The sequence below is a fragment of the Balaenoptera borealis genome (assembly GCF_965194805.1).
Source record: "Balaenoptera borealis genome assembly, chromosome: 7".
NCBI classification, from domain to species: Eukaryota; Metazoa; Chordata; class Mammalia; order Artiodactyla; family Balaenopteridae; genus Balaenoptera; species Balaenoptera borealis.
In genome coordinates, this window is record NC_138864.1 from 70156172 (window position 1) to 70169887 (window position 13716).

At 44.5% G+C, this 13716-nt stretch overlaps 1 protein-coding gene across 1 annotated transcript in view; it reads left to right on the forward strand.

The window, feature by feature from the left end:
• The first annotated feature begins 4323 nt into the window (after positions 1–4323).
• Positions 4324–13716, forward strand: part of SLC25A13 (solute carrier family 25 member 13) — a 209976-nt gene continuing 200583 nt past the window's right edge. Inside the window, 2 exon segments of the mRNA XM_082398331.1 lie at positions 4324–4476; positions 4478–4558. Of these exon segments, the coding sequence (XP_082254457.1) occupies positions 4360–4476; positions 4478–4558 (198 nt within the window). The 5' untranslated portion in view covers positions 4324–4359.

The following is a 13716-nucleotide window of genomic DNA, read 5'->3' on the forward strand; positions in this document are numbered from 1 at the left end:
GAGGTAACAGGGAGGTGCTCCAGGAATCTTGTGCTGAGCCTGAAGTTACCATCTTCCACCTGGGTGGGGGCCTTAGTTCCTACAGGAGAACTCGAAGATATTATGTATATTATTTCAGAGGGAACTAGGACTGTGTTCCAAAGCTGTACTATTGTTTCTTGACTGCTTCTCCCTTGTTTCTGCATTCCCTCCCTTCTCTGATTAACAACTGTTTATTTTTTTATAAATAAATAAATATATTTATTTATTTTTGGCTGTGTTGGGTCTTCATTGCTCTGCACGGACTTTCTCTAGTTGTGGGGAGTTGGGGCTACTCTTTGTTGTGGTGCGCAGGCTTCTCATTGCAGTGGCTTTTCTTTTTGCGGAGCATGGGCTCTAGGCACACGGGCTTCAGTAGTTGTGGCTCGCGGGCTCTAGAGCGCAGGCTCAGTAGCTGTGGCACCCAGGCCTAGCTGCGCCACGGTATGTGGGATCTTCCCAGACCAGGGTTCAAACTGGTGTCCCTTGCATTGGCAGGCGTATTCTTAACCACTGCGCCACCAGGGAAGCCCATTAAATTTCTTTTGTTTTTTGGCTGCATTGGGTCTTTGTTGCTGTGCACGAGCTTTCTCTCTAGTTGCGGTGAGTGGGGGCTACTCTTTGTTGCGGTGTGTGGGCTTCTCATTGCGGTGGCTTCTCTTGTTGGGACTTCCATGGTGGCGCAGTGGTTAAGAATCCTTCTTAGCTTCTGGTGGTAGCTGTTGACCCTTGGTGTCCTTTGGTTTGCAGCTGTGTTACTCTAATCACTGCCTTTATCGCGTGGCGTCTCCTGGTGTGTTTCTGTGTCTTCTTATAGGGACACCAGTCAGTGGATTAAGGGCCCATTCTACTCCAGTATGACCTCATCTTAACTAGTTACATCTTCAATCTCCAAATAAATCACATTCTGAGGTCATGGGGATGTGTTTGAGGGGGACACAACCCATAACATGGCCCCTTCAGTCAAAATTCAGTGCCAGCTACTTTTAAATGGTAGGGAAGAGGGTGGTCTGGGGACAGACAGGAGGGACAAGTATGACACAAGTCACTTATCAGGAGGGCACCTAAGCCTGTCAGGGCAAGACAAAGTAGCAGGTGACCAGCCAACTTATACTTTATCCTTTCAGATGATGTTTCACATTGTTTATAGGTCATGTGGAAGTCAAGGAGCATCCTTCCTATTTCAGGGCTTGTGACAGTTTAACTTTTCAAAAATTTCACATTTTGAGGAATTCTAGAAGGAAGAAGAAAGCTTAATTAACTGAGTCTGACTCCAAATGTAAGTTGAAATACACTTTTATTCATATGTGGTTACATTTGCATCCATAGTGTGGTAGGTTTGTTGGGTGGACTAATGGTTCCCCCCAGATGTCCACGTCCTAATCCCTAGAGCCTATGAATGTTACCTTATATGGCAGAAACTTTTTTGCAGATGTGAATATGTTAAGGATATGGAGGTGGAGAGATTATCCTGGCTTATCTGGGTGGACCCTAAATGCCATGATAAGTGTCCTTATGAGAAGGAGGCAGAGGGCTATCACAGACAGAAGAGGCAATGTGAGGGAAGCAGAGTCAGAGAGAGAAGATGTTATGTATGCTGGCCTTGAAGATGGAGGAGGGGGCCATGAGCCCCTGGAAAAGGCAAAGAAACAGATACTCCCCTAAACCTTCTGGAGAGAGCACAGCCCTGCTGACACCTTGGTTTTAGCCTCTTAAGACTCACTCTGAAATTCTGACCTCCATAATTGGAAGAGAATAAATTTCTGTTTTTGTAAGCCACCAAGTATGTGGTCACTTTGTTGAAGCAGCCATAAAAAACTTACATACAGAATGTGATTCCTTGTATTTAAATTCAAATATGACTCTCTCTACATACACACATAAAGACATCAAGACTTGAAGAAAACAACAGTAAAATGTTAACAGTAGCTAACTGGTGGAAGAAATGTGAGTGATTTTCTGTCATTGCTATGATTTCCTGAATTTTCCAAGATTTCTAGAAAACATCTACAGATTCTTGATTCTTTTTCTATTTTTTTCTTTACAAGTTAAGGGAATATTTTTCAGTCTTTAAGAGTCTTGCAATTCTGACACATGCTAAAAAACAGATGAACCTTGAGGACACTATGCTAAATGAAATAAGCCAGTCACAAAAAGACAAATACTATATGATTCCATTTTTATGAGGTACCCGGAGTAGTCAAATTTATAGAGACAGAAACTAAAATGGTGGCTGCCAGGGGCTGGGGCGAGGGAGAGGGAGGAATGACAGTGGTTGTTTAATAGGCTTAAAGTGTTAGTTTTGCAAGATGAAAAGAGTTTTCGAGATTGGCTGTGCTACAATGTGAATGTGCTTAACACTACTGAACTGTACACTTAAAACTGGTTAAGATAGTAGATTTTATGTCATGTATATGTTATCAACATTAAAATTTTTTTAAGTTCATTTATATTGTAAAAGGAGAGCTTCAGTGATACCCTGAATAGATATGCAGTATTCGATGTGATCTTGGTTACATGAGGTTGTATTTTCTCTGCACCTTTTAAAATCCTTTACAGCAGCCAGGGCTACCCTGTAAGTGACCTTTAGACTTGTCCCGCGCTATCCTTTTCTTTATCAGTTCTCCTGTTTTTGCTTTTGTCTTTATTCTTTCACTCCTTTCATGGTCTTTCTCTGCTGCCTATGAACACATTCCAGGCTTTTGGGTCTTTGTTAGACTTCTTGAGAGTATGTTAATAAATCACTCTTTTTTGAAATGCTTCTTTCTTTGGCTTTTACAACGTCATTTGTATATTTCACATACACTCTCCTTACAGAGAAGAGGCACACACTTCAAAACACTCCTCCTGTATTACTGATGGCTGGAGTCTTTCTAACATCTACACTGGAGGCCACTGTGCAAGACTGGGTGAGTTCCTTTCTCTCTCCCACCCCCACATAAAATCAGGCACCACGCTGACTAATTTTACCTCCTATGTGTTCCTCTAGCCCTATCCCATCTCTGGTTTCAGGCCCTCAGCCTGTCTTACCTGAATATTCCAATAGTTTGGTCTTACCCCATCGTCTACACTGGAAGCAGAGGGATCCATCTATACTGTAACCCTGGCCACACAACCTCCCTTAAAGCCCTTCAGTTAAGGTGCACACCCTTCAACATGGCACCCAACATCCTCCAAGACATGGTCCCAACCTGCCTGCTCGGACTCTACTTCCACCAGTTCCACAGCCTGTTACCTTTCATGACCAATCACTTTCATAACTTGTTGTGTTTCCTCAGCAGTTTCTGGACCTCCTGCTTCTCCTTGTTTTCTCTGGCTGGAAAGCCGTTCCCCTCCACTTCGCTGGACTGATGCACGTCCACAGCTTCGGCATCATGTACTCTACGAGGCTTCCCCAGTCCTCAGCGTGCCCATAGTGCCTTGGGAAAAGGTTGTCGCCTTAACAGTTTATATGGACATTAACTGTTTGTGTGCTTGCTTTCCCACTAGCTCTTTAAGGGCTGGGACCATCTCTCAAGTCATTCTGGGGTTCCAACTCCTAACGCAGTGCCTGGCATGTACTAGGCACTCAGTCAGTGTTAATTAATTAAAATGATTAGTAATAAACACTTTTGTTGATAGGTTATATCCATAATCCACAAAACATTTAAAGCCCTTTTCACTGACCACCATTGCCTTAATTATAAATTTTGGTAGCAGGGACAAATGAATGAAATTCTTATAAAGAGGAAGAAGACCTCTGGGGATTATACATTCGATTTTTCCATTAAAATTGTGACCTGTTTATTTTAGTAGGGCCTATTTTGGGGCGTGTGTCTTTGACTTCTACCGCCCTACTATGCAGGCCTGAAATGAAGTAGCTCCATGTTCTGCACTACATACAGCTGTTTGGTACTTCGAGTTTGCCAGATCTGACCTAAAAGTAGACTTGCCAGAGGCATTTATTTTGCTATTTCCGATCGACTAGTCAATGCTTCGGGACTCCTTATAACAGAGAGGAGCCCCTCTGAAAGGGAACACCTGGCTACACAGGGCACCAAGTGTAGTTCTCAACTTCCCCAGGCTGTGTGACCCGCCGGTGGGTCTCGAGGGCCCTGGAGCAGCCCCGAAAAGGAGCCGAAGCCAACAGCTTCCCTCGTGAGGCCACCTGATCCCAAGAGACAGGCTTGCACCCCGCCACCGGCCCTCGGCCCCGCTGCAGAGGTCGCCGTTGCTGGACAGCGGTGCCGGGGTCACGTGCGCCGGTCCGGTCCACCGCCCCCAGACCCGGGCCCGCCCCGGCAGAAGGGCAGAGGCCATCGGGATCACGCGCGCCCCGGCGGCCCTAGCCGGGCCCAGCCAATGGGCTGGCGGCGCCCGCATGACCCGCGCCGGCGGGAGGGCGTGGGGAGGCAGGCCGGGCGCGCACGCTGCCAGGCTGTATCGCCGCTCCCGCCGCCGTCGGGACGGGAAGTGAGCGGCCCAGACCCGCAGCGCCAGCGAGCCGGTGAGAGCGTCCCGCAGCCGCCCGCGCCCGGTGCAAAGCATGGCGGCCGCCAAGGTAAGCGTCGGCCCGTTGGCCGGTTGCCCCGGGGGGCGCGAGGGGCCCGGGCGTTCACGCGCCGGGCTGGTGCAACCGGGAAAGCAGATAGAAAGGGGCGCGGGGCAGCTGTTCCACCTTGCAGCAGAGGCAGGAGGGAGGAGCCCGCCCCTCCCGGGCAGCACAGACGGCCGGTGAGAAGAACGGGGACCGGGGCCCGACCTTGCAGCAGAAACTTTGCTGGCTAGACCCTCCCACTTGGCCCGGGCGGGGAGTCAGTGCCTGGCCTGCGCCCGGCGGGCTGAGCCAAAGCCGGTGAGGAGGAGCAGGCACGATTGCGTCCCGGGGCGGGGAGGGCTCGGGGTCTGCACGTCCGCTCTGCCACCCAGCGCACAACTGCTCCTGACCCTGGTAGTTGCTGACCCGAGCTGCTTCCCGGGGGCACACACCGCGCAGAAGCCTAATCCAGTAGGTTTCAGAGGCTCCGCCCTCCCACGGGTGGGGAAGTCACCTTGACTTCCGTTTTGGAGACTGCTTGAGAGAGTTGGCCTGCGCGTGTGTGCGTAAAAACTCCAAAGCACCCCCATCCCCCCAGGCCCCCCGCTTCTCGTCCTTCTCTCCGCAGCTGACAACACTTACATACCGGCCTCGAAGCGTTTGAGAGGCTTCTTTTTAGAAATGACAAAACAGATTGTCTTGGGAGCCTGTAATTCCTGTGAAGTTCTACTTAAAAGGAATTCTGCGTAAGGTGACTCATTCACTAACCCAGAGGAAAGGCAGCTCCGACAGCTTGACCTTTACCCTTTTAACATTTCTTGAAACCTGGACACCATTTCAGTTTCTTTGGACTCCATTTCAACTTTTCTGGCGGAATACCATATTTAGTCCCAATCACTTGAATCATTGGAATTTATTGCTTTTAATTTTAAGTTCACGAAGGCAGCCCTTTAATCAAGCCTATACAACTTCTTAGCTCATTTTAAGTGCAGTGAACTTAAATATACCCAACATTTCAAACATTTGTCCTTAATCAAAACTCTGTGATAACCCTCAAGAGGAAAACATGGCCAACACATCATATTCCTATTTATTCCAGCAAACTAATCACATTTGCAATGGAAATTGTAAGCAGACAGATATATTTAAATGCTGTTCTATGACTTAAGTTTCTCTAAGCTTCCCGGAATCTGCAGGCTTTTCGGTGTTCCTAGACTATGTGGCCTAAGTGGCCTTTCTCTTTTCCTTAATGACTCTGAGTTACATCCTAAGGAGTGTGCTCTGGGTATGCATGTGCAGACACATGGGTATGTATATAACTGTTTTAGTTAGAGTCTCTGAGGATCACTGGGATTCATTTTTGGAATCTACATTAGCCCTTTCAAACCCAATAGCCCTTGACCTTTTCTTTGCATTAAATTTGCATGCAATCAGAGTACAAGGCATGAATTATGTTCCCTCAAGGTGACTTCTTCCAGGAGAGTAGGTGGGAGTAGATACCCATACTTTACTGTCATTTTTATGTCTGTAGATGAGTTAAATAATTTTACTTAATTTGGAGATAAAGTGAGGAACTTACATTGAGGAGTATGCATGTAAATGGAGTATAAGACTGATTAACTAGTTTGAAATAAAATAAATGACATGGAGGGAGGTTTAACTTTTGGGTTGTATTTTTATTAAACTGTCACTTCATATCAATAAGTGCAGTTGAATTTTAGCCAAGTAGTGAGAGTCAGGGAAAATGAAACATTTCATTTTTACTCTTTGAGAACTTGTGTTTTTGTTTATTTATTCATTTAAACTTGCCTCTTCTCAGGATTTCTGATGGCTCATGTCATATATACATATGTTTATAAACCAACGAGACATATCAAAATCAAGTCAAAGTAGATGAGAAAAACAGGATAAACGGAAAATAAGATGAAGCCAGGACTAAGGTTACTGGAAAATAAAGATGTATGTACTTGCTAGAGGTGACTGAATTTTCTAGCAGCCAAAGCAAAGAGGAAGTGATCCGTGAGGTCAGTTACATGGGAGAGAGGTCTCCTTTTTCTGCTATCTGAGGGCAGTTTCTCCCCATCTCTTTTTATATGCAGTGAGCAAACTGCATTCAAAACTACGTCATGACCACAAATGTATGTTTGTGGATTCCATAAGGCCATTTCTTATAGTGTTTCTCATTTTAGCTCGAGGGCAGTAAATGTAGGTCCCCAGATGAGCTGTGCTGGTCCACCTTAGTCCAAGAATGCCCCTTATTTAGTTGCCTTTGGACTCTTATTAGGGTGAGGTGATTCTGTCCTCTATTAGGCAGCGCTGGGCAGCCCCAATTAAAGGCCATGCTCTTTGCTTTTTCCTGGAGCACAGATATTCCATATTGAACACAGAGCCATAGGCTTAGCAATCTTATCTGGGGGTAGGATTGACATCCCCTCGTAAAACTTGAGGAGCCTGACTAGAAGAGAATCCCATCTCAGTGGAGTGTCTAAGATTCTGGAGTGCCCAGAATCAGAAACTGGTCTTTTATTTATTCTTTTTTTTTGGCCACACTGTGTGGCTTGCGGAATCTTTAGTTCCCTGATCAGGGATTGAACCCAGGCCCTCGGCAGTGAAAGCGCAGAGTCCTAACCACTGGACCTCCAGGGAATTCCCTTTTATTTATTCAAACGTAACTAATTTTTCATGTCCCTCTTCCTTTAAATAGTATAAATAGGAAGGCTGAGAATCTGTTCTTTGGTCTGCTTTTATTTTGATTTCTGCATGATGGTTACTACTGAATGCAAGCGGTATTTGTTTTTTCATGAAGTAACATTGATCTGAAACTTGGTATTTTGAGATGAACTTAGAAAACTTCCATTCTCTTGCTGCCGCCTTTTGTAGGAATAATCTTTATGGGTTCCCTTGATAGATGGTAGATGAGTATTTCTTTAAAAAACTTCCAAGCACTGCTCTACATGTATTGAAATGAAAATGAGTTTTTAAAATTCTATTTTATATATTTCCATAAAAAATTCATTTTTAAAAAGTAGTATTAGAGAGGTTATCCTTTTCGTGTAGTTGTAGTCAACATTTCCTTTTTGTCACTGGTTGAGTTTATCCATTAAGAATGACGAAATTAAACTAGGAGAAACTGTTAAAAGTTAGAGATTGCTCACTGGAGTTCAGGTGTGAGAGATGTTCAGGTATAAAACTGGACTCCAATAATTTGGGTGAAATTAGCCTAGAACTAAAAGAAGAACATTTGGAGACAAGCTAAAGCGTTCATAATCATGAAAATTTGGTCTGTAGTGCTAGTACACTTAGTATTGCTATTCCATTGTTGGCCGAGTTGTTGCCATGATCGTCGACTCATTTAGAATTGTGTGTATTGTGTTCTTTCTAATGTTGCAAACGGGACTAAACTAAGGATATGAAAATGAACCGGACTCCGTTTGGACCCTCAAGAAAACCACAACCATACCACAGGCTAAATCCTCTCATGGAAGTGCCCCAAGTAGGGTTAGTGCCATAACAAGGGCTTATGGGAGCATCAGGGAAGGAGCCCGTTTCTGTCAGGGGAGGGGAGGGAACGTCTGAAAGGTAGTGGTATTTCAAAAGGAATAGTCAGAGGAACAGGAAAAGACCATTCCAGTGACAGGAAACAGCAGATGAAAGAAAGAGAGGTGAGAGCACCTGCTGCTTTTAGGGGATAGCAGGTAATAAAATAAATAGGAGAGCAGCCAACACTTATTGTTTACTAGATGTGAGATTCAGTTCTAGATGCTTTTCATATTAACTCGCTTAATGCCCCTAACAGTCCTATGAGTTACATACTGTCATTTCTGGTTTATAGATGAAGACTGAGACACCAAGGGGTGATGTAAGTGGCCTAAGATCTGATAATTAAAAAGTGAAGAAGCTGGGTTTCAAATCAGCCAGTGTGGCTCCAGGGTCTGTGCTCTTACCCTGTCCACCATATTGTTTGCCTGGTAGTTTAGCATAATGGAGAGTAGAGTTTATGGGAGAAGGGGGAGATGGCTTGGGAGGGGAAATTAGATGCCTCTTATTTAAGACTTTTATTTAGGTCTTGTAACTGTAAACCAGACTTTTATTTTTGAGAACCACTTACACAGTGCTTACTGTTTGCCAGGCACTTTCCCAAGTGCTTTACAAATAATAACTCCTTTATTTTTCATAATACCAAAAGTAGGTGTGGTCTATTTTTGTCCTCATTTTACAGGTGAGAAAACTGAGGTCTGGAGAGGTTAAGTAACTTCCTCACGGTTATACAGAGAATAAGCAATACAGCTTGGATTTGAACCCTGCCAGTCTGTGCTCAGAGTCTCTGCCTCACCTGCCCAGGCCTTAAAAAAGAAGTTCCATTTGCAGAGGTGCATGTGAGAGTTCACATGTTATCAGTTATGGGCATGTGTATTTCCTGACCATTCCAGTCCAGTAGTTTGTATCTGTAGAATGCTTTGGCACTCAGTATATGCTTCATTGTTAAGTGGTTTTTGAACCAGATTGCACAGGCCAGAAATTGTCATATACTTTTTTTTTAAACAACTTTATTGAGATATAGGTCATATGCCATACAAGTCACCCATTGAAAGTGTACACGTCAGTGGTTTTTTGTATATTCACAGAGTTGTGCAACTATCATCACTGTCATTTACCTTTGTAAAAATTTTAACCCCGTGTTCACTAATTAGGACTTGGGCTATATATTTAACCTCCATGTTTTTCATGCTTCTCATCAATAATAATACCCTCTTCAGAGGTTTGTTACTGAGGATAAAATGTGATTGAGTTTATTAAGGATATTCTTCAGGTTGAAGGTTTTCTCTACCATATGGTAAAAACTGCTAGGTATTTAGTGGTATAATAATAGTATAATAAAACAGATCAGTTTTTTTGTACTGGACAGGAAGGAAAGAATGTTTGAGTTGTTTTTATGCAGCCACGATGCTGGTAAGTTTCTGTGCTTCCACTGATGTTTGGATTTCAGGTTTCTTCAATTGATGGTGCTGGATAGGCCTTGGGGTTTACATAACACAATGTTCCTCACTCCTCCCCTCGTTAATCCTGTTCCCTTTTACCAGGTGAAGAAATGGAGTCCCGGAAAAGTTTGTAATTGGTCCAAGTTCCCTTGAAACCCGTTTGCTCTTTGCACTATTGTAATCCAGGGGTTCTCAGCACATTATAGTCCTCTGGACTGGTATAAAAGTGCTGATGCCTGGGTCTCACCCAGAGGTTCTGATTCAGTTGGACTTAGGTGTGGCCTGAGCCTCAAGGTTTCTGAAAGCTCCCCAAGTGAATCAAATCTGCTTCTGAGGCTGCCAGCCGCTGCTCTAGGCGGTTTTCGTGCTCTTTGCTTCAGCTCATCCTCTGATGATTCCTTCTTGGAATAAGGAAGGAATGCAGTGAGATAAATGCAAGTCCCTGGTGTGTCAATTCAAAGAAGGATACACAGGGGTCCCTACAAGTTCTCTTCTTTCTTGACAATTTCTTTTCAGTCCTTCTGCCCCGTTTCACCTTTGTGCTTAGGCATCAAGTTTATATAGTTTTGTAGTTATCCTAGAATATGGGTTTTATCACCAAATTGATTGAAAGCTCCTTTTGTCTCCTGTAAGTCTCAGTGGTTTTCTGTATCAGTGTAGGTGCTTGAGGGGGGAAGTGTTGCAAAGAGCAAGGTTACCCTGGTCTTGCAGCCTTTTCCCTGGCTAACCTAGTTGGGTGCCCATGTGTTGTCAGTGTTCCCCAGTTGGGTCACAGGGCTTTACAAGTGTTTAGCAAATAGAGAACTGGGAGTGGAGAGAGGGATGGGAAGGGTTGAAAGCCCTGTAGGGTAAGAAAATCAGGGAGCAGGTCTTCTTGGATATGGAGTTCTTTTATAATTGCTGGAGGAACTCTGACTCCTTCCGCCTCTTTTATCTTTTGTCCTATGACTGGCCTCTGCTTTTTTTTTTTTAAATGGAAACATTAAAAATGTTTTTAATGGAAATATTAAAAATGTTTTTAATGGAAACATTAAAAATGTTTTTAATGGAAACATTAAAAATGAAAAAAAATTTTCTTTTTAAAAAAAATTTTATTTATTTATTTTTGGCTGCGTTTGGGTCTTCGTTGCTGCATGCGGGCTTTCTCTAGTTGCGGCGAGCAGGGGCTATTCTTCGTTGCGGTGCATGGGCTTCTCATTGCAGTGGCTTCTCTTTTTGCGGAGCATGGGCTCTAGGCGCGCGGGCTTCAGTAGTTGTGGCACGTGGGCTCAGTAGTTGTGGCTCACAGGCTCCAGAGCGCAGGCTCAGTAGTTGTGGCGCACGGGCTTAGTTGCTCCGCGGCATGTGGGATCTTCCCGGACCAGGGCTCGAACCCATGTCTCCTGCATTGGCAGGTGGATTCTTTTTTTTTTTTTTTTTAATTAATTAATTAATTAATTTATGGCTGTGTTGTGTCTTCGTTTCTGTGCGAGGGCTTTCTTTTAGTTGTGGCAAGCGGGGGCCACTCTTCATCGCGGTGCGCGGACCTCTCACTATCGCGGCCTCTCTTGTTGCGGAGCACAGGCTCCAGACGCGCAGGCTCAGTAATTGTGGCTCACGGGCCCAGCCGTTCCGCGGCATGTGGGATCCTCCCAGACCAGGGCTCGAACCCGTGTCCCCTGCATTGGTAGGCAGATTCTCAACCACTGTGCCACCAGGGAAGCCCCAGCCTCTGCTTCTGTTGAGTTCTTAGATGGAGGCATTCCTTCCTGTGTTCTCCACTCTCTGTGAGGATTAGCTCTGCTGAGCATGGTCCTTTCCTACTCACCCTGCTCATCATTTGCTGCTTCATAAGCACTTATCTTTCCCACCATGTTTTCTTGGATCCCTTTGTGTGAATCTGCTGATGTGGTTCTTCTGCTTGGGCTGTGCCCTTGTCACAGTGATGTAATTCTCTTGGCAAAGTACTTAATAGCAACTGAGCAAACCCTTTTTTTCATGGCCTATTTAACCAGACCCTCTTGTTAGGTCAAGTCAGCCCCATCAATGGTGGCTCTGGTCTCTTAGCTCAGAATTATTCCCAGTGGCTGATTTGTAGAGTGGTGGTCTGGTTTGTTGGTTGGAAACGTTTAAAAGATAGAGTACTCATACTCACCATTTCCTTTGGAAATTTGCTGTGTAGTTGCATGAGTGAATATAGGCCTGGTGATTTCTTTTGACTTTAGGTGCTGACAACATAGCAAAATTGGCAGTGTTGAAATTCTTAGCAATTCAACGTAAATAAACCACTCTATTTAATGGCTGTTATTAGGTTGGTAGCTTTGTCTTGATTTCCACATGTAGTCCCAGTTTCCACATGTTTTCCATGAAAACTGTTGACTTGATATGAAAGTCAGATATTTCAATATACACTTACTGTTTTATGGTAAAATGTCTTTTGCATAAGACATAAGGCAGTAAAATTTGTAAGAAAATTGTCTAAGTAAGTGTAGGGGAGGAAAAAGTTTCCCTCAAGCTCTCGTAGGGTCCCTGGCTGGGTCTGAAAATTAAAATGACAAAGACAGATTAACAAAAGAAAAGTATACAAATTTTGCTGAATTTTTATGTGTTCATGAGAACCATCACAAGACAATGAAAGTGACCAGAGCAGAAAGCTTTAAAACCTTTTGGACAATGAAAAATAAATTTGTAAAGAATTGACAAGGGCTTCCCTGGTGGCGCAGTGGTTGGGGGTCCGCCTGCCAATGCAGGGGACACGGGTTTGAGCCCTGGTCCGGGAGGATCCCACATGCTGTGGAGCGGCTGGGCCCACGCGCCACAACTACTGAGGCCGCATGCCACAACTACTGAAGCCTGCACACCTGGAGCCCGTGCTCCACAACGGGAGAAGCCACCGCAGTGGGAGGCCCATGCACTGCAATGAAGGGTGGTCCCTGCTCGCCGCAACTAGAGAGAGCCACACACAGCAACAAAGAACCAAAGCAGCCAAAAATAAATAAATAAATAAAGAAAATAAAAAAAAAAAAAAAAAAAAAAAGAGTTGACAAGACAAAGGGGTTTGGGCTAGGGTAGTAAATGGTGAAGAAGTAACTAGGAAGATAAGGGTGGGTTTAACAAGGTTTGTGTGTGCAGGTTTTTCGGCCCCAACTTCCCCATCTTTGGTGATGAGATTGTCTCCCCTCCTCCTGGAACAGGGACGGTACCCTTTGTAGGGGAGTTTATGACCTGTTTCAGGAAAGAAGGTTGGGGTTGTGTGTGGGGATGGTCAGAGTGACCTTCCTGTTTCTGCTGTTTTCTTAAACTCCTTCAGCTTAAGATACTGAATATGCCAAGGTGCTGCATTTTGGGGGTAGCATGTCCTGAACCTCGTCATAAGCCTGATTTGAACAGGTTTTTAGACCTGGGTGCATATTTACTGGTTTTTCTGAGTTGGACATGACTTGTGTCTGTCTGATCCCAGCCACAGTTGGACTCTGAGATGTAGACGACACCCAGCTGCTCAGTCAGCGCCACTTCCTCATGTGGGAAAACGCTTCAAGAACTTTTTTGTTTTTTTAAATTTTAAATTAGTAGCTCTGGTTTAGTGAAAGAGCCCCGGACTAGAAGGCAGGAGAACCTAGATTACAGGTCCAGTGCCTCCACTGATGGTGAGGACGTGGACAAGTCTACCTTCTCTGGGTGCTCAGTATCCCCCTGCAGCACACAGGGCCCATCTGTGATGAGCAAATGAAGTATAACCTGGGAAAGCACTTTGGGGATTATGAAGTGCTCTAGGGACTGTCAAGTGATGTCTGTTGGAGACTGTGGGACATTTCTACCTAACTGAAAACTAGGGACGTAGGTATTATTTGACCTACCTGAACAAAAGATGGTGTGCTTTTCTTAAGCTCGTGATCTACTAAATAGTCACCATAATGGCTAGCCAGTCTGGCTGCTTCAGTAATCAGATTCTCTGAGTGGTCCCTTCCTGGAGCCTTGCTATTAGAAGTTTATGGTCCAAGGACCAGGAGCATTGGCTTTACTCGGGAGCTTGTTAGAATTGCAGCATCTGTGGACTCATCCCAAATATTCTGTTGCATCAGAATCTGCATTTTAAATGGATCCCCAGGGGATTGTGTACACATTAAAGTTTAAAGAATATTGGTCTGGAACTCTCATTACTGTGTAATTAAATGTAGCTGCCTTTCTAAACTATGGGTACAGTACTTTTTGATTTGGATGTAA